We start from the raw sequence: 24,343 nt of genomic DNA on the forward strand, positions 1-24,343 counted from the left end.
GTGAAAGCGTGAATTCTGACAGTCTGATAAGGGGAGATACAACTCTGTGTGAACAGGGCAATAAGAGTGAGCAAGTTGCTGTAGGGAGGTGAGTTGAGGCGAGAGTTCCCTTATAGACTCAGGACTGCCACTCCTTCCTGCCCCCGTAAATCTGCTTACACAGCCTCCTCCTGCATGTGGCAGTTATGACACCAACTCCTGCTTAAAGTAAGTGCAAATCTTGAAGCCTGAATGAATAATATGCTTAAATGCTGGGGTTCTATAAAGTGCAGACAGCATGGGAGGAGGTGCTTTCTTAGTGGGACATGGATGGAATGCTTTCTTTCAAGGGGTTCTAACAGAAGTGTACATGCCAGTCCTAGATAAGTGTGTTAGGTAACCTGGTAAGAAAACAGTGGGTTTGATACCTCTGTTAAGTCATCATTATCTCTGGCATCATTTTTATGCTTCTTTCTGCATAAAGAAAGAGAACATAAATTACTAACCTCTTATAATGGCTTCAAAATCTGTGCTGTGAAGTGCTCTAAAGAATGAATTTGCTTCTGAATCTCTGAGATGTGGATGTGGAGGGCTCCAGAGGAGGAACAGAGCTGTCCGTGCACTGAGCAGGGCTCAGCTGCTGGCTGGTGCAGTGCCTGTGGTTACCTCTTGTGAGGAGTGAAGTTACTTAACCTGACCATGACTGACTCTAATCCTTCCCACTAACGTAGGCCAAAGTGAATTGTAGTGTGAGGGCAGATGGAAGGCTGGATGTGAGGTACCATCTGTGGCCCTAAGTGTGCTGGATGTTGGAGGCAGATCATGGTGAAGGGTTTTCACTCCAGAGGGACCAGAGCCAAACCATATGGTGTGTGTGGTTCTCCTGCATGCTAGCTGTGAAAGTTCAATTTTTCACCTATTTTCTCCTTTGTTTTGTTGGATTTTGGTTTTGAGATTGAACTGGTATTTAAAAGTATGCATTTAAAGGAGTTGGGTTAAGAAAACAAATTTTTGTGTGTGTGTGAAAATTGGACCGAGATTTTAAAAGAAATCATCTTCTATCTGTGTCTAATGGTCTTTTGATTTTTCAGAAGACAGTTGAAACAAACAGCACCTCAAACTCTATGTCAATTAGCATTTGCAGCCAGAAAAAAAAATAACTAAATCACAATATGTAATACCAGGTTCTTTATCTGGAATCTTTTTTCCTTAAACTTTATTCACTAATGTGTAGATTTTCTTCCTGCAAAGCTCTGTAATTTATTCACAAATGCTCTTAACTAATTATTTGCATTAGACAGTTTTGCTTCAGATTAATAACAGATTACTACTTTGTCCTATATTCTTTTGTATATATATATCAAAACACAATTTTACAAGCTTACACTGTGGAACTCCCAAGGAAGGCGTTCTCTATTTTGGTGAGCAGAAGCTTGGATATTAGTGTAGAAAGGAGAATGTGGGTAGGCATTTTGAAGTGCCATTTTGCCTGCAGACAGAGTTCTTTGGCAAACATGCCATTGTAGGCATCTTTTCCTCCTTGAAGGAACTCCATCTTGACGCATCATAGGCTTTTGTCTCGGTTAAAAATACAGTTTTGTTTTTGTGCTTGGAGAAAGCTGTTAAATCCAATTGTCCTGACAGTGTATGTCAGGCACCCATTTCTAATCCATCAGTGCACCAGTTTTTTGATTGGATCTTGGAAAAGTGGTAGTAAAGCTTTGTGTTTGCTGAAATGCCTCTTGTTTACTTCTCCTGGAAATAAGAAGAAGCTGCACCCATTTTTCTTTATTTGGCAGATAATAAAAATGGCATTTCCCTAGGAATGTTAGAGAATACATAAGAGTGTAATTAAAACCTTGAAACGTGTTTCCAAAACTTCCTCCCACAGTATTATCCAGACTGAAACAAATACATATGAGCCAGATAAACATTTGACAAGATCCAAGCCAACGCACAGAATTTTGCTTTTCTGTAATCTGAAAGAATCATAAACTGATATTTTGATTTTTTTTCCAATTAATAAGTACTAGTAATATTATCATGATTTTTAATGAAGCAGAAGATTTCAAGCCAAACTGTGACCTATAAATTAATGAGTATCTTCCAAATTCTGAACACATGTAGATTTGAAAGAAGTCTATTACAGAAATTGACAGTCCATGTTTGATGAATGCACCCTCTACATCTATTAAATTGGCAAGATAATAAATTTTCAGCCCTCTCTCCTGCTTCAGAGGAACATATTCAGCTTATTAATTACCTAAGATTTTTCCAGTTATTACAGACATACTTCAGTAGCAGTTTACACTTGCTTACCTGTTGTGCATTGTTGTGCAAGTATCAATGGTTGCCTGTGGTTCTAGTCTGAGAGCTCAGTCTGTGTTGTGTGGGCACTCACACTACCTGCTTTTGTGGCCTGAACAGAATTAGAGAATCATTAAGGTTGGAAAAGACCTCTAGGATCATCTAGTCCAACTGTCAACCCATCACCACCACGACTACTAAAGCATGTCCCTGAGTGCCACATCTACATCTTCTGGCCACAAAAATTACAGAGGTTGATACTTGGTGACTTTTATTAATTTTGGTGTAATTCCTTTCTCTTTCTATTCAGCTTTGCCCTAGATAATATGTAAACATGTGACATTTCCAGTCTGTAATGTCATATGCATGCAGTGGAAGAATGCATTTGGCACTGTGTATGTCCATCATAATGGTGGGATAAAAACTTTGGCTCATCCGTTTTTGAGTGTCATGTCTTTCCTAAGGTTTCCTTAAGTACAATTCGGTCTCTTCCCAATCTTCCTCTGGTGACATTGCATCTCTCATGCCTCTATAGAATCACCAAGTATGAATAAACTATAATAATTGCAACCTAGAATAAGTTAATAGATTTATCTTTCAAATAGGATGGGCTGGAGAATTCTTTATCCCTGTTTAGTCTTGTACCTTCAGCCAACCCTCCTTTTTATCTCTGTGCTTAGGGTTTTTATTAAAATGCTTAGCAAATGGTGCCTGGTAGCAGCAAGTAACTGTTGTGTTTTGGAAGTGAATTTTGATTGGATCTTCACCAGACAGGACTGAACTCCTTCTGCTTATGTTCATTTTAAATTGGAATACAGAGAGGTTTGATACAGCAAAGGAAAAGCTCTTGGCAAGATAAATGGGATGACGTGATGTACCACACTGGGAGCCAACACAGTTGTTGCTGTGCTGCAGTATGTGCAGTTACTAATCTGTGTCTCTGCTGGCATGAGTGTATTTGCCAATGCAGATTTCTTTAAGTTCCATGTTCTCAATGGAGAATATTAGCACTAACATAATTTGACTACGTCGCCTTTCATAACCAGGTGTGGTCTGAATTTGAGGCAGTTGATGGCAATGGGGAAGAAACTCTGCAAGTGAAAAGTTCAGCCTGGGAAATTAGGAAGCTGATGAACATATTGTTTTTTATCCTCATGTGTTACTCGAGGATTTCCTTCCTGCTTGTTCCATTTGTTTATTCCCATAAATGTTATTTCCAGAATATTTGGTGGAATGCATTCACAGAGGGGAAAAAAGAGCCATTTCCAACGTGTGGGATCATATTGGAGCCTGTGCTCATCTGACCTTGGAAAGCTAGCTTCTAATAGAGAACTGAAAACGTTATGTGACAAATTGGCATAGTATAATACTTGGGTATCTTTCCGAGGGTTGCTGGCCAAAATGGCTAAAAGCAGGGGTTCTTCTCCTTCTGTAAGGCTGGACTCTGTTCCCAGGAACACTCCAGCTTCTTGGTGAGACTGGCCATGCCATCCTACCATGCTTATTGGGCCTTCTCTTTGGACTCAGCTCTTAGTTCTCATTCAGCTAACTGGGCAACTGCTTCAGTTTTTTTACACAGAATGCAATGGTATAGACCAAGATTTTTCAACAGACAAGCCTGTAGATAAGTGATAGAAATGTTTGTGAGACTGCCAAGTGGCCAGCAGCTTTTGTGCTCATTTTGAAGACTCCTTCCACTATTCTGCCTGAACTTTTTTGGCTTAAAAATAAACTCATCGAATAAAAAACTAAAAATGTCTCTGTACAGTTTCATATGTCTCTCATCTCTGTGATTTGCAAGTTTACTCACCTGTAAGTATAACAAAATTTTAACCTAAACCACCTCATGCAGAAATTCAAAATTGAAACTGAATATCACAGATGAGCATGAAAATATACCTTACTCACAAATGGACACACTGATCTGTGCCGTGCCTGCCAATCTTATCTGGAAAACACAGTGAGTGATAGAACATCTCTAAAAGCATGAATCACTACGTTATGTGTTTATCGTGATTGTTTTTTTTTTTCTTTTTTTTTTCATGAGGATGTTGAATCTGCAGCCAATATTGTTCTCTTTATGTTTTAGGTGCTGTAGCGGTTCTGATCCCTCGCCTGGACATAGTGATTTCTTTGGTTGGAGCTGTCAGCAGTAGCACTCTGGCACTGATTCTGCCACCTCTGGTTGAAATCCTCACTTTCTACAAGGAAAACCTACGTCTGTGGACAATACTTAAAGATATTTTTATAGCTGTCTTTGGAGTGGTTGGATTTTTAACAGGGACGTATGTGACAGTTGAAGAAATCATTTACCCTGCATCCACAGTTCTGGCTAACACAACTGAGAGCATCTCTGCTGTTTTAAATGCTACAGACTTGGTGGTTGGCTTAAAGTAAAAATGTGATGCCGTGAATTGTTTTGTTCCTTACTGAGAATCCAGGATGGATGGAAGACCTACGTGTGGGATAAATTAAAAGGGATTTTAAATGAAATTTAAAAAATTTAAAAAATCACATGCAGGCCTTTCTCCTTCTGTTTGTTCTTTCTCTCATTACTCCAAGTTTACTACTTGAATTAACCCCTTTGTTCTCAATCTTCTCTGCTCATCTCATTAAAAACTGAATTGATTTTGGGATTTTAAATATATATATGAATATGAGAAAGAAATATGATATTAGATTATTTGCAAGACAGAGGAACAGTTTTCCTGAAGAAGTCAAAATGCTTTCCTCCTCAGAAAGGTGAAGTCTGTCCATTCATCATATCTAGATGCAAAGCCTAGGCACTTCTGTTTTCTCTCCAGCCCTGTTTTAAGGGCTTATGTAGGAGTTAATGAGGCATTGACCTGCTCTTGGCTGTCTCCAGTGGGGTGAATTCCCATGAACCAGAGACACTGGTTTTAGAAATGAAGAACTGTGGTTTTTATTTCCATTCTGAGGACTTTGATGTTTGCTTTGGAGATGCTCTAGGGTGGTTACAGTTGTGTGACTGTGGTCTCTGGGAGCTGGTTTGTCTAGAATCCCAGGGCGTTGTGCAGAATGACAGTGGCTCTCATTCACTCTTTTCACACTGGCTCCAACTGGAAGGACTAATTCCTCCTAGAATAGGCTAGAGGAACAGCATGACCACGGCTGTTCGTGGGCTATGTGACAGATAGGATAAAGACATTTTTTCATGCTGACCATATGAACATTTAAGCTGAAAAATGGACAAGGCTGACAGAGAAACAAGGCTTAGAGGTAAAGGTAGGATTCTTTGTTACATCAAAAGAGACAGTTAGGTGTGCTCTTTCCACCTTGTGTGATCTGTTACCATGAGCTGCTCAGCATAGTCACATCCAGGCTCTGTGAAAATGGCATTCATGGAACTCTCCAGAACCTTAGAGGTTTGACTGCCTAGAGCAGAGTTAGGTTTCAGAAAGGATTAGAGACTGCTTTCTAGAATGGAGCTTACGCCATCTTTTCACACAAATAATCTATGGATTATTTAAATTTATAATTCACAGCACTGTGAAGGGTAGGGGCACAGAGAGTATCTGCTTTGAAGCCCCTTCTACCTGCCTGCAAGTTGTCTGAAGATGTTGGTTATCTCAGAACTTGCTTTCAAATACAGCATGGAGAGGTACAGCTTATATAAGATATAGGGTACAAATATGAAAATATGGTTATTTTAGAAAGTAAATATTTATTTCTTTTGGAGTTTGACTGAAATGTTACAAAATGTTGTTTAGCAGAGCAATATTTATTTAATGATGCAAAAAGCACTCAACACCACAAATAATGAAGTAGTTTATTTTTGTATACTTTGGTAACTGCTGCCCTAACATTTTTTATACCATTATTTTGTTCTTAATTATGACTGTACAAATGTATAAAACTTTTTTTTTTTCCTTTACCTATTGCTAGAAGTCTGTAAAGTATATTTCTATTGGAACATATAATAATTATTTCTGCATGCTTCCATTCTGCCTTAAATAGAATCTAACATACCCTTTACTGATTTTTGATTCCTATTTCCATTTTGGAAGAAGAAAAAGAAGTTGGTAATTGGGTAGAAATGAGTTTTGTTCATACTGAGTCCTCAGCTGGAATCCTGCTTTTCAGAGCTCATATTTGACTTTCTGGCTCACACTGCACAGATGAAATTCAGTCCAAACACCAGAGCTATATTTTTGATCTTGTTTCATAAAATCACTCTATGTTTTGTAAAGCAACAGAACTATAGTTATCATAGTCTTTCTTTCTGTGAGGAAATTCCTTCTCTAAGGGATGTATTTAATTATAACATTCCTCTAAGAAATATGGTATGATAAAAAACCTCTCTATTCATACAGATTAACATAAGAATATATATAATATTTGGTTATCCTTAGTATCTGTCTCAGAAATCTACCATTTGGTAGTCTACCATTTGGCATTAGAGTGCTAAAACAATATAGTCCTATATACATCTATATTTATACTTTCTGAATAGTTTGCCAGTCATCTACCATGTAGTGACTGTATTTGAGCACTTTCTTCTCCATGCTTGTACAGACATTTCTGATAGGAATTTCTGCATGTAGTTTGAACTGCCTGCATTTGTTCAAGCAATAGTTCTGAGCAATGCTTTTATTTTTCACTTAGTATGGACAAGGTTAAGTACTTGGCAGGCACTTTAAAGGCACAAGTTTCAGTGGGTTTAATGCTATAGTGTTAACTTTCTTTATGAAAGTGTCGCTGAGGAGCAAACAGGTAATTATCAGAGGAGTATAAGGTAGCTTCAGCTTCTTGTCTTAAAGGCTTTTTGGTCTTTAAGCTGTTTGAAAAGACATCAAATGTCTCGGTGTGCTTGGTAATAAATCTGTTGTAAACCATACACTACATAACAATATTGACTATTTCTATAACAATATGACTATTTCTGCGTGGCAAACTGTACTTGATATAAATATTTCAACTGGAACCTGTTTTAGAAGGATTGTTAGAATTTAAATGAAAGTTATTTTTCTTGTTAGTTTTGTATCTTTCTCAGTGTGTTTGGAGAATAAAAGATTGTCGAGTCCATTCATATCATCTCTTCCTCAATGGCTGTGTCCTAGTGATGAGTCTCACCTCTGAGAAAGTCACGCTGCAGCAAATCTTGACCAGCTCAGAGTTTGGTGGTACTGTTTCACTTGTGCAAGTGAATACTGACATGAAGATTTGCTGAGCTTGGTAGGTGGCCACAATAGCCAGGTGAAAGCAGCAACGTTTTGAAACTAAGATCACCTGTTTAAAAGCTTAGTAGTTTTGAGGAATCGAATTTGAGCTGTCAAACTTTGGATAACCTGGTCCAAATACAGGTTTCACTGCTGTGTCTCACCATGGATCACCTGGTGAAGGAGATTTATTGCCATTGATTGGCCAGATATGAAGTAATGTTTTTATGCAGTGGGTCAATGTTGTTGTGTCTAATGATGTTTTATCTTCTCTTTTGAATCTTTAAAATGTTTGTTAATATATTTTACACAATGTTTCTCCTACAGTGTAGGATTTTCATTACTTTAACACTCACACAGAGCATTTGTGTGGCCTGTTCTTTCAAATATAAAGATTGAAGGATTGGAATATCTTGCTCTGGATGCCACTAAAATTGTCATTAGTAGAACTAAAATAGAACTACTCTGTCTAAATAATAAGAGTGTTCCCATGAAATATTGCCAAAGATTTAAAAGATGGGAAATCTGATAGAAGGCTCTTGTGAATTATAAGGCTGTTCATTTAGCTTTTAAAGTACTGTAATATAAATTTCAATTTAAGATGCGGGGAGTGAAACTCCGGATTTAATGGTTATGGTTTACATAATATATATTTAAGAAGGAAGTGTAGTTGAACTCAAGCTAACTTAAACAGAAAAATGTGATTGGCTTATGTTCTTGACAAGAAAGCTGTTGTATTTATATACTGTACATGCAGTTACATTTAACAATATGATATTGTCAACTGTTTCAATGTAAGTTAATTATTAGCTGCATTGTAAGGACCTGGATCATTTTCTTGTCTCTAACTGTTCATCCTGAAATACTGGGCAAGGAAGAGAGTGGCTTTGCCTAATGTTCTGTAACTTAGATCTTCTGCATCAATAAAGAATAAAATAATAATTTCCTCCTAACTCACTGTTATCCTGCCTATCACCACATTACATCACTAGAAGAAATAGATGCCTCAATTCAATATTTACATTTGTTTTTATTCTGATTTTTTTTATTTTATTTTATTTATCCAAGGAATCCTAGCTAGTTGACTTGGAACTGTCAAACATGCTTTAGAGCTGAAGATTCATTGATTAAAAAATCTCTCTTCAAAGTAATATGGACGCTACTGAAAATTCCCCTTCTGCTCCAAGGTTATTCATGAGAGCACTAACTTATAGTTCGATTTCAGAGGTGCTTTATTAAGTGAAATAAGATCAAAATGTAGAAAGGCTGCCACAGGAGTTCCTGTTGAAATTCCAGTTCACTTCTGAAAAACTGCAAAGAAAAAACTGGGCTTTTTGAAAAAGGAGAAGCTCTTATCATGTTTGGGTATGTACTTGGCCTTAGTTTAAGTATTGACCTTGGTGAAGCATTGGGGTTTGAATAATTAGGATGAAGGAAATTGTTGTGAAAGTTCTTCACTTTCTAACTAAAATCGAAATTACTAGTTGGAAACAAAACCAGCAGTATAAGCTTTAATGTGCTCTGCAATTATCAGATATCAATTTGGAGATCTAATTTGCAGTGTTTCCAATTTAATACAAGATGCTTTGAAGGTGTGCTTGTCTAGGTATCCAGAGTCATTCAGCCTATTACAGAGTTGCTTGTATAAATACAATTAAGACAGAAGCAGTGTACAAATGTGTTGGAGAGTGATCCATCAGAAAATCCAAATTAGAATAAGACATACAGAGTAGTTTGAAAGTCCCTTCACACTAGCAGACTGGAAATTTGTCCCTGCATGATGAATTATTGGAAACACTAAATTCCATTATTCTATATTAGCATCTGGAGAAAAGTAATTTTTAAGGGGCACATTACAGCCCTCAGTTCACATTTTAGATTATTTTTAATGTCCCACCTGTGAGACAAAGCTACTTCTTCATAAACTTAAAAAAAAAAAAAAAGTGAATCCAAGAGCATAGGTTTCATTTTTCAGCGCTTCAGATACTTGTTTATTTGAAGCCACAATCCAAAAGGAATAAAATCATTAAAAACTTTTCACCCCTCTCCACTTTCCAGCTCTGATCATGCAATGAGCTTCGTGTGTACAGATAAGGTGGTGAACAGCACTTGAACAGGACTTTAGAAGTATCAGCATGAGTATTCGGAGGTATCTACATATTCAGACATTCGGACATATCTACATATCTTGTCATTTTAGTCACTGTAGGGGATCTTGCATCACATTCAACTGTTGTTGCATAAGAAAGGCTTGAGTTTCTTGTAGATCCTGTTCTGTATTGATCTCTGTGATTATGGATGTCTTAGACAGCAAAGGTCATTTCAAACAGCAGCAGCTGTCTGTGGTTAGGTAACTGAGTCATAGTCTTATAAAATATCAGTATGAACTTTTATAAAGGATCTAGGGCTTAAGTAAGTTGCTTAAATGTCATTCTTGGTGCTGTTTGAGGTGCACCAGGGCATCTAGACATCCATGTGCAGCTTGTAGATTGGATAAGAGATCTGAGCCCTTCCTGATCAGCAGGAAGACACAAGGCAAGATACACTAGGGCATCCCAAATGGCAGTGAGCGTTAGATGGTCTCTGATCATCATTTGTGCTATTTTCTTCCAAGCCCACGACACTATTGCTAATAGTACATTAATAGGTGCATGTCGATGTGGATTAGCAGAGCAACTCTTGGCTCACCAGAGAGAAGATCATCTAATTCCTGTGGTTGGGCAGGCTCTGGAGGGGTCAGCCTGGCCTATGCAGATTTATTATCACTGAAATAGCTAAATGTGACTCAGCTGATTACAGGGAACTGGCCAGCCAAGGAAGAATTGGCATCCACCTCATCAGCTTTATAGGCCACACTTGAAAGGGCATGCAGTATGTGGGCTTTCCTGCATATGCATCATGTTCTACAACACGGGCACTACTTTACTTTCATCTCCATGGCTTTTACAGACTTTTCAAAATGTTTGCATGGCTCTTTGGATTGGATTCAACTGCTGCCTTTCCCCCCACAGGTGATAGCTCTTTGTTGTCTCAACATCTATCAGAACATGTGATGTGCATTCAAAGTTCTATGCTGCTGTTATAGCTGCTGAACTCCTGTCAGCTTGGATGAGAGATTTTTATTTATATCTGTAAATAGATATCTTCTGCATGCATTTGTTAAAATTCCACATTCTCTTCCTGCCCAACCAATTTGCTTGTGAGTCACTGCTAAGCCTGCATCCACCACTGTTTCCTGGCTCAAAATGCAAGGCTCGTTCTGTCCATTGCTCTCAATTTTAAACTGTCATGCTCCTTGTCATCCTGCTGTGGGCTGTTATTATGCTCTGCTTTGTTCATTCAAAACACCTTCATATTGTAAATGCATATCTGAATTAAATTCCTTCCATAATCTCCAATTGCTGTGTATTTTGTTGAACTCAGTTAGCACAGCTGATTTTAAAAGATGAAAAGCAGTGAGAGATCAAGGACTTGGTTGACAATGACGCTAACAGAAGAGTGTGCTCTCAGTGGTGGAGTTATCTCAGAACCAAGGTACGTTCCACTGTTGTTGTGGTCCTGAACTACCCATACCCTTCTATTAGAGCAGTGCCAAAGATGACACTAATAGTGGTGCCACAGAGATATTTGCACAGCATTGCATTGGTTGCTGCTCACAGTTCCAAGTATTAATGGTCTCCAAGCATTCCCTAGTGTTTTTCTCCATCCATCTCCCTCTGCTCCCTAGTTTACCCCATCTGAAGGATCTGAATGGTCTTTTTATGCAGAAGCACAAAACGTGATCAGCCTTCTAACAGAGGAATACACAGTTTTGCTGCAGCAAACTCATTTGCTGTTTTTGTTAAGCATTTTGCATCTTGCTTCATCCACAAAATTCTGCATCAGTCAAGCTCTGGTTCTTCCTGTGATTTCCTTTCCTCCAATTTAACACAACAGCTTCTGTTTTCATCAGTTTTAGCCTGTTCAGCTGATTATCTTTTCTCTTTATTTCTGCCATGTTCCTTTTTTTTTTTGTGTAACATGCCTTGCCTTGTATTATCATATGCAATGCCAGATGCTATTTACAGCCTCTATGATTTTGTCCTATTGGCATTTACTTGTTTTGGAGGAAATGCTGTAGTTAGTAAGAAGATTGTCAAACATTTTTATTAGAGTCATGGACCTCTGTGTTGGAGATGTTTTATTCATAATGTGGAACTGTTTTCTGTTTCTTAATTAAAATACAGCAGGATGACCCTTCTCAGTGTCCTGAATTATAATGCTTTTCATTTTTTGGACCAAACAAAGACATGAATCTTGGAACTGCTGGAAATAGCCACGTTATGCAACTCAAACAGAAATGATCACTTACAGACTTGCAATGCCAGCAAAATTTGTTGATGTAGCAATATTTCCACATTGCAGTTTATTTCCTTTGGCTTGGTTATACAAGCAAGTGTGCAGCTTGTCTTGCAGTGAGGTAAACTACAGGATATCAAATGGTGTTCCTACATGCCTGGAGACTTTCTCTTCATACTATGTATTTTCTGGTTCTGTTGTGGTTGTTGTCTTCCATATTTCAGTCTTTATTTTTATATATCTTAATTTATATATTTTTTTTTTCTTTTTCTGTTTGGGACTGCGAAGGTTATCTCTCTCTCTGTTGTGTTATAATTAGCTGGGGTTGTATGGCCTCTGACAGTACTTGTGATAAAAACATGTGAATCAAAATATTAAAAATAATAATAATAATCTAAAGCTGTCATGAAATCCTGAAAGTAAAGCAAGGCCTTTACCAGCACTAAAGACAAAATGCTGAGCTTGGTAGACAAATACAGAAACAAGGACTCCTTTTTTCAGTGACTCAGGTCAGGCAACCTTCTGAGATGCCCACGTGTACCAGTTGCTATTGAAACTTGGCTCATGCTAACACAGTTGTAAATTAGGAAAGGATCACCAAGCACATAATTATGGCAGATGTTCAGTGCTACACATAAATGTTCATATGATTGGCTCTCTTTGGTAATGTTTGCTGCAAATTACAGGTATTTATTGGCTTTTGCCTTCCAGATGTTCCCCATATACAGTAGTACATGAGCAGTTCTATGGGTATTTCCATCCCATGTTGAATTACCTCTTAAAATTTGTGAAAAGAACGTTTGCTTCATCCATTAAATGAGTGTGCAACACATCCATTTTCCTCTGTGCAGCACACATGGCAGCTATAAATACATATATTAGGAAACAAAACCCCAACAAGACTTGAGGTCATCTTGAGGAATTGTTGACTAACGTTTCCTAGTCTTCTCTTCTGCTGGCTTGGTTACTCTTTGTAAACCCAGCTAGGACTCAGAACATTTATCCTTGTTTAATTGCTGTGAACTGACATAACGAAGAAGGGCACTGCTTCTTGCTAGCCATGGGCTCTTGGTTAAGTAGGTGGTTTATTTAGACCAGTTGTGCTTTACATCAGTTGCGCTCTCCTGTAGCATTTTGGAGAACAGTCCACACCATTAAGTATTGGCCAAATGCTGGAAGACTGAAAAATCTTCTTGTCTGTGTAGTGTATTATTTCTTGTTCACATGAGTTTCTGTTCTGGGAAGAGATGGAGAGGACACTCTAGAATTGAAAGGTAACATCTGAAGGGTAGAAAAGAATAACTCAAAAATTATTGTATTGCCCATTATCCATTACTGCCAAGGGAAAAATTGCAATTTTTTGCCTATTTTCTATTTTTCCTTCTTTTTCATTAATATTTATGGTCTCCTAAGCTGTTATTTTTGAGCAAAGTAAATTTATTACCTGGAGGTGGGTTTAATCTTATTTTATTTTGCAATTATCTATGAGTAATGGCTGTGTAGGTGCATTCACTTTGTTCTCAAAGGCTTGCTTTCCATGAGGCTATTCCTGGCAAGAAGCATACATCTTGGTGTTTATTCAACTGTTAAGAATACAGTTGCTTAAGAACTGTGATATTGTAGGCATTGCTTCAACATAGGCCATTGCAGATACCTTAGCAGATAGGTGGCTCCCACTGTGCACTGAGGCCCATTTTGCATTAAGTTATTGGCAAGAGATAGCTTAGTTCCTGCCTGAAAAAAGATGTGATATAAATACGGGACAAACGAATTGTGGAGGAAGAAACATGGTATCCAAGAAAAAACAGTGTGGGCCTGAATTGTGTAGACAAATATTAAGCTAAGGTACAGGTGCCCAATGGTGTCATTAGTATGCTGTCCTCCACCTGCAGAAGCTTTGTGTTCTGTTTTCTCCATCTAGGTAGGACTTCCTCCTGATTCTGATCCAATGCAAAGCCTGCTCCCTCAATAAATCCTATTTTTAGGGCTTAATTCTTAGCAAGAACAAAAGTTGTTTTGGGACACTGCATTGTGTTTTGACAAAACTTCACCTTTCTTTACCGCAGAGAGATTTTTTCCACTTAGCTTGGTAATTTTTCTGGACTCAGCTGTTGCATTGGATGAGTTTGTTTTATATCCAAACATTGTTTGAAAGAAGAAACAGAAGGGACTGAAGATATCAGGTTCACCTGTGCAAGGATTAGCTGTTGCTTGCAAGTATATCTACCCTCACTTTGCCTAGTTAAGATATCTGGAAGTCAGACATTTGGAAGCACTTAACCATTCCCATTTCCTTTTTCTGTCAGCTACTTCTGATCAAGGTTGGTTGAGTTCTACAGTGGCAATATGTTTTGCTTTTGAGTTAAACTTTTTTCTTTTGCCTCTCTGATTGTGAATCTCCCACAGCCCCTCTGAGCATTGCTTTTATCACTTGCCTTTTAAATTTGCCTTTAATTGAAGCCCGAGGAAGACAAATACATTCAGATTCCTCTGTAAAATCTTTATTACTGCATTTATTACTTCAATATTATTGCAAATTGGAACATATTTAAAAAAAATGCTCTGGCAAGTTGATTTTGATTGGATTTATAGTACAATTACATACAAATATCTGCAGGAAATAATGCAGTTCAGGGTAGTGACATGGTGTTCTGGAGCCTTGCAAGCAATATGAAAAAGAAACTGCAGAACATACTTTTTAAAATGCTGTGTGGACACACAAAATAAACTCTGTTTAGTTGGTATCACTTTGCAGAGTTTAACTGGTGAAAAAATATGGAAAGGTATTGAGCAGAAGTGGGAGTGGAGAGCTAAGCCCCTTCCTTTTGTTTATTGCTGGAGAAGTCAAAGGTTGATGTGCATGAGTATTAATAAAACATACACTGCTTATAGTACTGCTAGGCAAAAAGTATTGGATTTTTCAGTTTGACTAGAGGCCGAAACAAGAAAAGGAGCAGCTGTGAAAGTGTAAAAGCAACAGTGTTCATGTATTCATAGAGCTTAGAAATGAAAAAGGGATCAGGAGATCACCATTATGAGGCTGGTGCATTACAGTTACCTGACATCCAGTGACCTCAGCCCTTAATTAAAAAGGCATCAGTCACAATGTGAGAACTTCAGGAGGATGAAAATCTGACGCTTCCTTGATATGTTGTTCAAGGGTTTAGTCTCCCTCACATCTAGAATTTTGGCTCTAGTTTTATATTTATATTTGTCTTCTTTGTGCTTCCAGGCATCTTTTTGTTGTTGCTGTTGCTGTTTTCTTATTCTCCACTAGATTAAGAGCCATTCAGGACTTAAGACGAATTTGCTTCTCAAGAGGTTTAACTACATTTGAATAAAATTGTTTGTTGATTATTTTGAAAACATACTGAACTCCTTTGTCTCTTGCTGAAGAATAACCTTTTGTGATTCTTCATTTTTGCAGGTTTTCACCCAGCATTGCAGTGAGTACTCACATTGAACTGCCTGTCCTCTGTAATCCTTATAGATCTTACCATTTCCCCTTGGTGCATCACTAGTAAATTTCCTTTTTCCAAATGTATGAATTTGCACTTATCTCATGGAATCACAGAATGGCTGAGGTGGGAAGGGCCCTCTGGATCCATCTGCTCACTTAAAAACTGTAATTTTTTTTCTAACATAATAGTTCTTACTTCAGTCCATAACCTTTGTGTCTTAGTATGGTGTTCATCTAGTACAGAGATGTTTTGCATCCATTTCTCAAGGAAATGTGAAATCATAGAATCATAGAAGGGGTTGGGTTGGAAGGGACCTTTAAGATCATCTAGTTCCAACCTCCTGCTATAGGCAGGGACACCTCCCTCTAGACCAGGTTGCTCACAGCCCCATCCAGCCTGGCTTTGAACACCTTAATGGAAGGAACATTCACAACCCCTCTGGGCAACCTGTTCCAGTGTCTCACCACTCTCACAGTAAATAATTTCTTCCTGATATCTAGTCTACATCTATCCTCTTACAGTTTAAGGCATTTTCCCTCATCCTGACACTACATGCCCTTATAAAAAGTCCCTCCTCAGCTTTCCTGCTTTTCTGTAGGCCCCCTTCAGGCTACTATAAGGTCCCTTTGGAGCCTTCTTTTCTCCATGCTGAAAAGCCCCAGTTCTCTCATCCTGTCCCTGTAGGGAGATGCTCCAGCCCTCTAGTCATCTTTGTGGCCCTCCTCTGGATCTGCTCCAACAGCTCAATTTCCTTGTGTTGGAGGCCCCAGAATTGAACACAGTATGGCTGTGATCTCACAAGAGCAGAGCAGATGGCAGAATCACTTCCCTCAACCTGCTGGTCACTCTTCTCTTGATGCAACCCAGGATACAGTTGGCCTTCTGGGTTGCAAGCTCACATTGCCAGCTCATGTTGAATCTTTCATCAACCAGCACTACCAAATCCTCCTCAGGGCTTCTCTCAAGCCATTCTCCAGTCAACCCGTGCTTGGGACTGCTCCGACCCAGGTGTAGGACCTTGCACTTGGCCTTGCTGAACTTCACGAGGTTGTCATGGGCCCAACTATCAAGCCTGATCAGGTCCCACTGGATGACATCCCTCCCTTCTAGCAGGCCAGGTGCACCACTCAGCTTGGTGTCATCTGCAAACTTGCTGAGGTTGCATTCAATCTCACTGTCCATGTCACCTACAAAGATGTCAAATAACACTGGTCCCAGCACGGATCCTTGAGAAATGCCACTCATTACTGGCCTCCACTTGGACACTGAGCCACTGACCGCAACTCTCTGAGTGCAGCTTTCCAAATAATTCCAGTGAGTGGTCCATCCATAAAATCCATTTTTCTCCAATTTGGTGATGAGGTTGTCATACAGGACAGTGTTAAATGCTTTGCACAAATTCAGGTAGATGATGTCAGACATGAATTATTAGCACTTAATTTTCTTTGATGGATTAATATGTCAAGTGTCTCTGCAGAGTACATTGACTAAAGGCTCCATTATTTCAATCAGGTGACATTTTCCTTTGGAAATGCTAAGGTTTTATTCTGCTTCTCCATTACAATGATGAAGAATTGCACATATTCCCACCATACCACCTTTGACTAGCTGTGACAAATTCTGGCCAATGCACGAGTCTGTCACAGGACATAGCCATCACCATTTTGACACTCTAAATTGGCATCAAAACTGTAACTCTGCAAAAGAGACTCAAATGAGTCCTGTGTGGGTATGATCATCTACACTGATGATCCTGCTCACTCACGGAGCGTGGTGGTCCAAAGGCTCTGCTCCCACACCTTGCAGTCAGCAACAGCTTGAGGCATCTTTCACTCCTTCAGTTTCTGGTAGATGGATGGGGAATTTTGCAAATGGAGGGAAGGAAACAAGAGGCCATAAGGGTCATTAGACACAGATCAGAGTGATATCAGGTTTCCATAGGTTTATTCTCCATGAAGGAATCCATTCAACTTGGTAACACTGTGGTCAGATAGGGCAATGAGGTAGATTAAATTAGTCCACTTGGTATTTTTTGTTGTTCCTGAGTCTCTCTCCAGAATCTGTCTGCATGTATAGTCTTTCATTTGGAAAAAGAGGAAACAAATACATTATAAAATACAGAAGTGTTTTCACAGAAAACAAAAAAATGACTGAAAGAACATGAAGCACCTCATTATTTTTAACTTGTTTTTGAAATTGAAAGGACTACTGATGTTGATAATGTCAGAGCTTTGATTTTATTACCACAAAGCCTGGAGAAAAAAATGGAGAAATTTGACTGAGAATTTTCTGGGCTGCAGCTGAAAATAACTGGTTTATGCCATTAGTTTCACACAGGCAGAACAGAGTGTTGGTGATCTTTCTTCTACTGATATCTAGCCTGGAAAGTCTTCTACAGGACAGATGAATGCAGCACAAATGCTAGGAAGAGCCTTTGGAACATCTCTCTTGATGGGAAGGCTGACAGGCCTTGAAGGCTTACCATTAGCTTGTTTCAGAGCAGACTTGATGTTAATTGATTGGTTTTCTGAGAATTAGGGTTATTTTTCATACAGTACATAGAAATAAGGTATATTCTATGCTGTGACTTGATGGCAAAAATTATCAATTCATAGGTGTAAACCTTGTGGCATAATTATTAATACAGAGAGAGAAAAAAGCCCAAAACTAACTGTTTTAGCAGCTTAAAAGTCATATACTTGGTTTTGCTTATAGCTCTGCATATGTCTCCTTCTCTTGACTACCTGGAAGACTCTGCAGTCAATAATACTTCTGTGGTTTTCTTGGTGATTTCACCCTGAGTGGTAGATGAACTCTTCAACCACTCTCTCACTTCCCACCCTCAAAGGAAGAGAGGGAGAAAATATGATGGAAGAGAGCTCAAAGGTTGAGATAAGGACAGGAATATCACTCACCAATTACTGTCATCCTGTCACAGGCAAAAGAGACTCAGCATATGGAGATCAATATGATTTGTTGCCCATTAATAATAGACTAGAACAACGAGGACTAAGAGCAACCTACAAACAACAACATCTGTGACATTATGCTATACAATTCCTTTTCTGGCTTTGTCTTGAATAAACAAATTTGTAAGATCTTCATGTAGAACAGATGATTTCCTTGGGGAAGAGAGAGAGGGAGGACATAATCCTGAAAAGGTGAAACTGTGTGATCCTTGCAGTTTTTTTGGATATTCTGCTATTAGTCTACATCACTACTGAGTGTAACAGTGCTATAATAAGCATAGCAACCTTCCCTCATTTAAGTCTATAAATTCTGAATCTCTGAACTTCAGGAAACATTTATGCTGATATAGCAAATTTGCTTATTTAGAAAAGGCTAAATCCCTTAAATAGAGATTTTTCTAAAGCATTATTTCTTGTTTTAAAGTGAGGGCGATCTGAATAATATAAGACTTTGAGTGAAAAAAGAAACATCTATCATTAACTATGATATTAACAGATAAACTAAATCTTCTCTAGACGTTTTTAACCAGTTCTCCAGAAATGTAGTCTCTCTCCCTGTTGTGTTTACTTTCTTTCAGACTTAGACAACTGGGCTCTGAAGGGTTACCGGTGAGTGGAATTTGGTTCCAGGAGTGCAACTGCCAGTCAGAATTAGGTGTAAAGATGTCGGTGATCTCCTTTCTGGAAAAAAAAATAGTGGAAGTCATTGTCCTTCTCCAAAAATTGCTGTCATTCAGTTTGAAATATTCCCTCTTCCACCATACATTGTGCCCAACTAAGCAGGAGTTAATAGTATTCCACTGAGAAAGGATATTAAAGTAGTTCTCATTGGTGATGACACAGCACACTCAAAAAATTTAGCCCCCACTTTCATTTTTTCCTATTCTTCCAAAGTGATTCAACCTCCTACATCTTTTTTTTTTTCCCATTGTCTCATGAGTAATTTCTCTTCAAACGCATCAACAAAATGTAATGCTGTATAAAAGCTGGAAACTGCTGCTTTTGTATTGTAGTTACTATTAATAAGACTGGTGCTAAATGTTCTCTGATCAACCCAACTTGATTTTTCCTTGTGAAATATAATGTTCAGGTCATAAAAACTGGAAAAGATACAGGTCATGCATTTAGAGTTTTTCATAACTTGAACAGGGTCTTAGATATGCCCTTTGCTTTACCATGCCATTAGAAAGTAGATTCCATGAGAATACCTTTTTTGAGGGTTTACTGCTCTGCAGTAATATTGTCAGCCATGCAACTGTAAATAGTATGAGAAGGTTCACCAGTTAACAAGGCGTTATCTTGTCAGCTTTCTTCCCAGTGTGGGACATGGAAAGGATGTGCCTTGGTAAAAGAAGCTGCAGCAGCCAGGGATCGTTACAAGGATAAATTCACAGAGGTATGTTGAACAAAGTCTGGCAATGTGCTGGCAGTGATAAAGGAAACAAGCTACTTACGAGCTCATTTCAGTTTATTTAATGGCAACCATATGAAAATAAATCACCAGTCTCACTTTGTTGACAGTGAAGCAGCACAGGCACCTCAGGAAATCATTTGTGCCACCCATAGGTGAGACAACTCTATGGAGGTGCCTGTTTCTCTCCATTCAGTGTAAGGAGGGTTCAGATAACCATGAGTAGGGGCACTGAATTAAGCAAGAGAACTTTGCACTGTATAAAACTGAGAAATGTGAATGTAAATTTATGGACCCTCCACTCTTATAAAGGGAAGAGCCAATCTAGTATCCAATTTAAATAAATGCTGTACCTTTTCTGGACAAACGGAATGAGCCTGTGAACTCCAAAAGCTTAGAGGGGAGCACTATTCCCAGGACATTTCCCTTTTAACCAATGCTGACGGGAGAAAATGAGATCTGGGTGGTGTACGCAGCTTACAGTACAAAGCCATTTACATAGCCAAATGCATGGAGTGATATAATTTTGATCAAATGCATATGCCTTAAACAGATTGAGGACCTTTAATGATGAGTTGTGAAAGAGCATGCAGGTATTCACTATGAAAGTGAACAGATAAATACATTCAGTTTTGTGATTCCAAGGATTTTGTACCGAGAGAACAAAGCAGGAGGTCAAGGCAGAAGAGTAAGTCAACAGCTTCCATTCCTTGGTATTGCTGCACCCTCATACTGAGCCGTTCTTGCAAGGCTATGAACAATTCCTACAGGTTATGAGTTATCATAACTGTCTCCACAGTTCCTAACACTGCTCATAAACTTTCTTCATAAAGTGTCAATTTCACCCAAAGTTCAACCAATTCGTCCTGAGCAGAAGTCAATGGAAAGACTGCAGTTGACTGTTAATTACTGCAGCAGGTTTTGCATTTACCCTACATAACTTTGGCAATCTGAAAATAACCATCAAGTCTGAGCAAGATACCCAGGCCTCTTTTACAACCAATGGCAAGGGAAAATAAAAGCATGGGAAATGAAAGATTGATCTCACTTACCGTACCCACAAGTCTTAGAATATGAAGAGATGCCCTTGAAAACTCTTTCCCCACTTATGTTCTTTATCTGGCATGTAGAATAGAGAAATACTACATGCCTGCTTGAGACTGTTTTTACTGACTTCAAGATGGCTGTCTTGAAAAACAGCTCAGTGTTTTCTCTGTGGAGGAGAGTAGTCCAGGATGGGAAGCAGCAGTCTCTGAAATTAATCAACAGTTGGCATACCAGTTTTTTAAGCTCTCAGTACTATACATAACATAGACACCCTTGTTATTTAGGTCTTTTTCAGTAAATGAGCAATGATTCTGTTGCCTCTATAATGTCTTTGGAAGAAATTGCATTGCAGGAGATTACCTTGGTGTTGAAAATAAATACAACAAAAAGACTGCAAATGCTGTAAGTCATAAAAATAGTTGCAACTGTCGGGCTGGTGGAATGGGTCATTTGGAGGAATTACAACTTTGTAAGCCTTAGATTTTTCTGCTTTGGAATTAACTGCATTACTGAAAGAACTTCAGAAAGATTGAAGGTTCTGGAAACTTTAATGCTGTAGGTCTATCTGCTGTTGGAAAATCCAAATTGTCCTTCCAAACCTACAAGCAAAAAGATATTTTATTTATTGTTCTGGGCAGCTTTCAGAAGAACCCAGGCTGTGGCTCTCACACTAAATATGAGATATATGGAATGACTACTTTGCTGGAATGCAACTTCAGCTACGTATCTTATCTTCTTCCTGATGTTCCCTTAATCTTAATCTATTGAAGTCCTAGTAGCATTTCTAACCTTTAAAAATGAATCCAATGAAAGAATCTGGACATCTCACTGCTACATTAGCACTGGTGATGCAACATTTTGATGTGAAACCTTAAAATGTGTGAAATGATTACTTTAATATCAGGCATTCTTTTTCATTGGGATACTGAAAGCATTTGAGTACCGAAGGTAGTTTTTTAATCTCTCTCTCCGTGTATAAATCTCTTCATACTTTAAAGACTTGTAAAGCAACTGCAGAGTTAACCTTTAGACCTTGCTCTGGATGGAGGTGTTGGCAAATGACATCATGATGAGAGATTGAATGTCAAACAGCACTGTGATAATAAATATCTGATGCTGCTGTCTCTCTGATTTAGTCATACTTTCCTAAGAGCCTTAATCAAAAAAGGCATATTCAAAATTAGAAAGGATGGGTCAAAAGCAGGGGTGAGAGATACAGAGTGTCACTAGCTTCAAGTAGATACAACAAATGTAAAAAATCATGATGGGATTTGAAGTGTTTAAGACCTTGTTTGCTTCAGCTTTCGTGAGAAGAATGAGCTGCAAGTAAATCCATATCACAACATCAAGTAAATGAAGTTAAGAGCAGAGCCCAAACTAGAGAAAGATGAAGGGTAATGAGATTAACACAGTAAAGTTGTCCATAAAATATGTTAGAAAAGTTAATCTCTGATAATTTGTCACTTGTTAATTGCTGAAGCAATTTCAAAATCTTTACTTATTAGCTCTGAGAAGCTATGCAGGGTGGATGGGGACTGCAGAAAAGGCAAACATACTGCTAGTCTTTAAAAAGAGAAAGAAAAGAGCATCTGGGGAAAATAGGCTGAGACAGCCTCATTTCAGATCCTGAAAGGCAGTAGAACAAGTAATTAAATGATAAATTTGTCTATCTGAGGAGAAAAGGGAGATGAGAGAGAGCAAGCACAGTTCTGTCAATAACAATTTGTGTGAAACCAGACTAGTTTCCTGTCCTTCCATTTAACTGGTTTAGTGGATAGGAAAGAAACGATAATAATAATAATAGTAATAATATAATTATTATTACTTAGAAGGGATTTTGGCACTCCCTAGTGTGGAAGGCAATATGGCCTTCCTTATATTATTATAGGGTGGATAGACTGTTGGCATTGACAAGATTCCACAAGCTTGAAATGAAGGGAAGTTAGATTCCCTCATAATTTTAACCCCCTTCTTCAGTGTTCTAAGGAGATAATTTGAATTTGCTGATGACACTTGTGTGGGAATGGCTGTAGGCACTACTGGGAACAGGGTTAGAATTCCCAAATCTTTTCATTAGAAAAATGGCTTGAAATCAATGATAAAACAAGGAAAAAAAAAAAAAAAGGAGTCTTCTCAGGGAAGCATATGGACAAATTGGAAATAAAATGCGTGGAAAGGAACTGATAAAGTAGCAAAGCACTAAGAAATGTGTAGATATGGCATTTAGCAGCATAGTTTAGTGGCATAGTAGTGATGGCTTGATGGTTGGACTAGATGATCTTAGGGGACTTTTCCAGCCTTAATGATTTGATGATTCTAAGATTCTAAGAAAGGAATCTAGGGCAGTGTGAGACAGGAAGGTAGCACAGGATAATTCTAACACCTTCAGACCAGAAGGAGTTGAAATCCATGTGTCCACTGCTTCCAGCTGTGTTCCAGTCTTTGTGCTGATGTACCATGGAAGACCTCTCCCAGCAATATTTTCAAGGTACTTTGCATTACTGCCACACACTTTGCTGGATTTGAGTTCGTTAGTGTGTACTCAACTCCTCAGGAAATGCACTGGTTACAATTTGATACAGATTTTTATGATTGCATCCTTTAATATAGTTGCCAACTTACATTTTACCACCTGTTTAAAGGAAGTGCCTCTGTCCTTGAATTTTTTTCTGAAAAAGTTTTACTATTCAAGCACCCATTGTCCAGAAACAATAGGATTCTAGTTTACGTTTGCACAACATCATACAAATACATGGAATAAGCAGATGCTGTTCAGCATGAAAATGGTGTATTTTCCTTTTGTGGGCCTATCTGGGCCTGGTGGCAGCTTATGCCTACACAAGCTGAGGACTTTCAGTATTGATCTTGTTTTTTGCATGCCCACATACTGAAAATGGGCTGCAGGAAGGGAGTGCAGCCAGCAGCAGTGGAAGGCAGTTGCTGCAGGGGGGTTTTGTCAGAAGCTCGGTGCTGAGCACTGGCACTTGAGTGCTTTGCTATAACAGGCTTCAAGTGCATCAATGCACAGATGATAATGAGGCCCTTGATTCTCTAACAATGAACTAGGAGTACTCTTGAACTATTGCCTAACCTAAAATGCCATAGTTCTAGCATTTTAGGAAATACTTGAGCCCATGTTTGAGAGAGGTATAGCTGCAGGAAAAACAGGAGGTCCTTTGCTCTTATCACATCAGTGTGAAGAATGGGCTGCAACTTAGGGCCACATTTTCTACCACAGTGCAGCTCTGCTTGGTGAGAGCTGAGGTGGCATCAAGCAAGACAGCATTTTTTCATGGCAAAACACAGCATGAAAAACATGAAGCTTGTTCTACAGTTAGATTTCTGTTCCTGAAACAGACACAAGAGAGTAAATATCCTTCTATAAAGGACGTAAGCTTGATTTTCAGCTTGGATGTTAGGAAGAGTTTCTTCTCAGGGAGTAGTGAGGCACTGGCACAGACTGCCCAGGGAGGTGGTGGAGTCACTGTGCCTGGAGGTGTTCAAGGAAAGAGCGGATGTAGTACTCAGGGACATGATTTAATGAGCAATATTGGTGGTAGGTGATGGTTTGACTTGATGATCTTAGAGGTCTTTTCCAACCTTCATGATTCTTCTACGATTCTTTATTCAAAGAGCTTTGAGTTGCTGAGC

The 24,343-nt window shown here is 38.6% G+C and overlaps 1 protein-coding gene across 3 annotated transcripts in view; it reads left to right on the forward strand.

Annotated features, from left to right (window-relative positions):
* The window catches only part of SLC36A4 (solute carrier family 36 member 4), a 133,046-nt gene extending 124,627 nt beyond the window's left edge, over positions 1 to 8,419 (forward strand). For all 3 annotated transcript variants that reach the window (XM_085216381.1, XM_085216382.1, XM_085216384.1), the window contains exon 11: positions 4,376 to 8,419. In XM_085216381.1, coding sequence (XP_085072507.1) covers positions 4,376 to 4,683 — 308 coding nt within the window. In that variant the 3' untranslated portion in view covers positions 4,684 to 8,419. The remainder of the gene's footprint in view (positions 1 to 4,375) is intronic.
* The last annotated feature ends 15,924 nt before the right edge of the window (positions 8,420 to 24,343 follow it).

Source organism: Meleagris gallopavo, chromosome 1 (assembly GCF_905368555.1).
Source record: "Meleagris gallopavo chromosome 1, MGAL_WU_HG_1.1, whole genome shotgun sequence".
Classification (NCBI taxonomy): domain Eukaryota; kingdom Metazoa; phylum Chordata; class Aves; order Galliformes; family Phasianidae; genus Meleagris; species Meleagris gallopavo.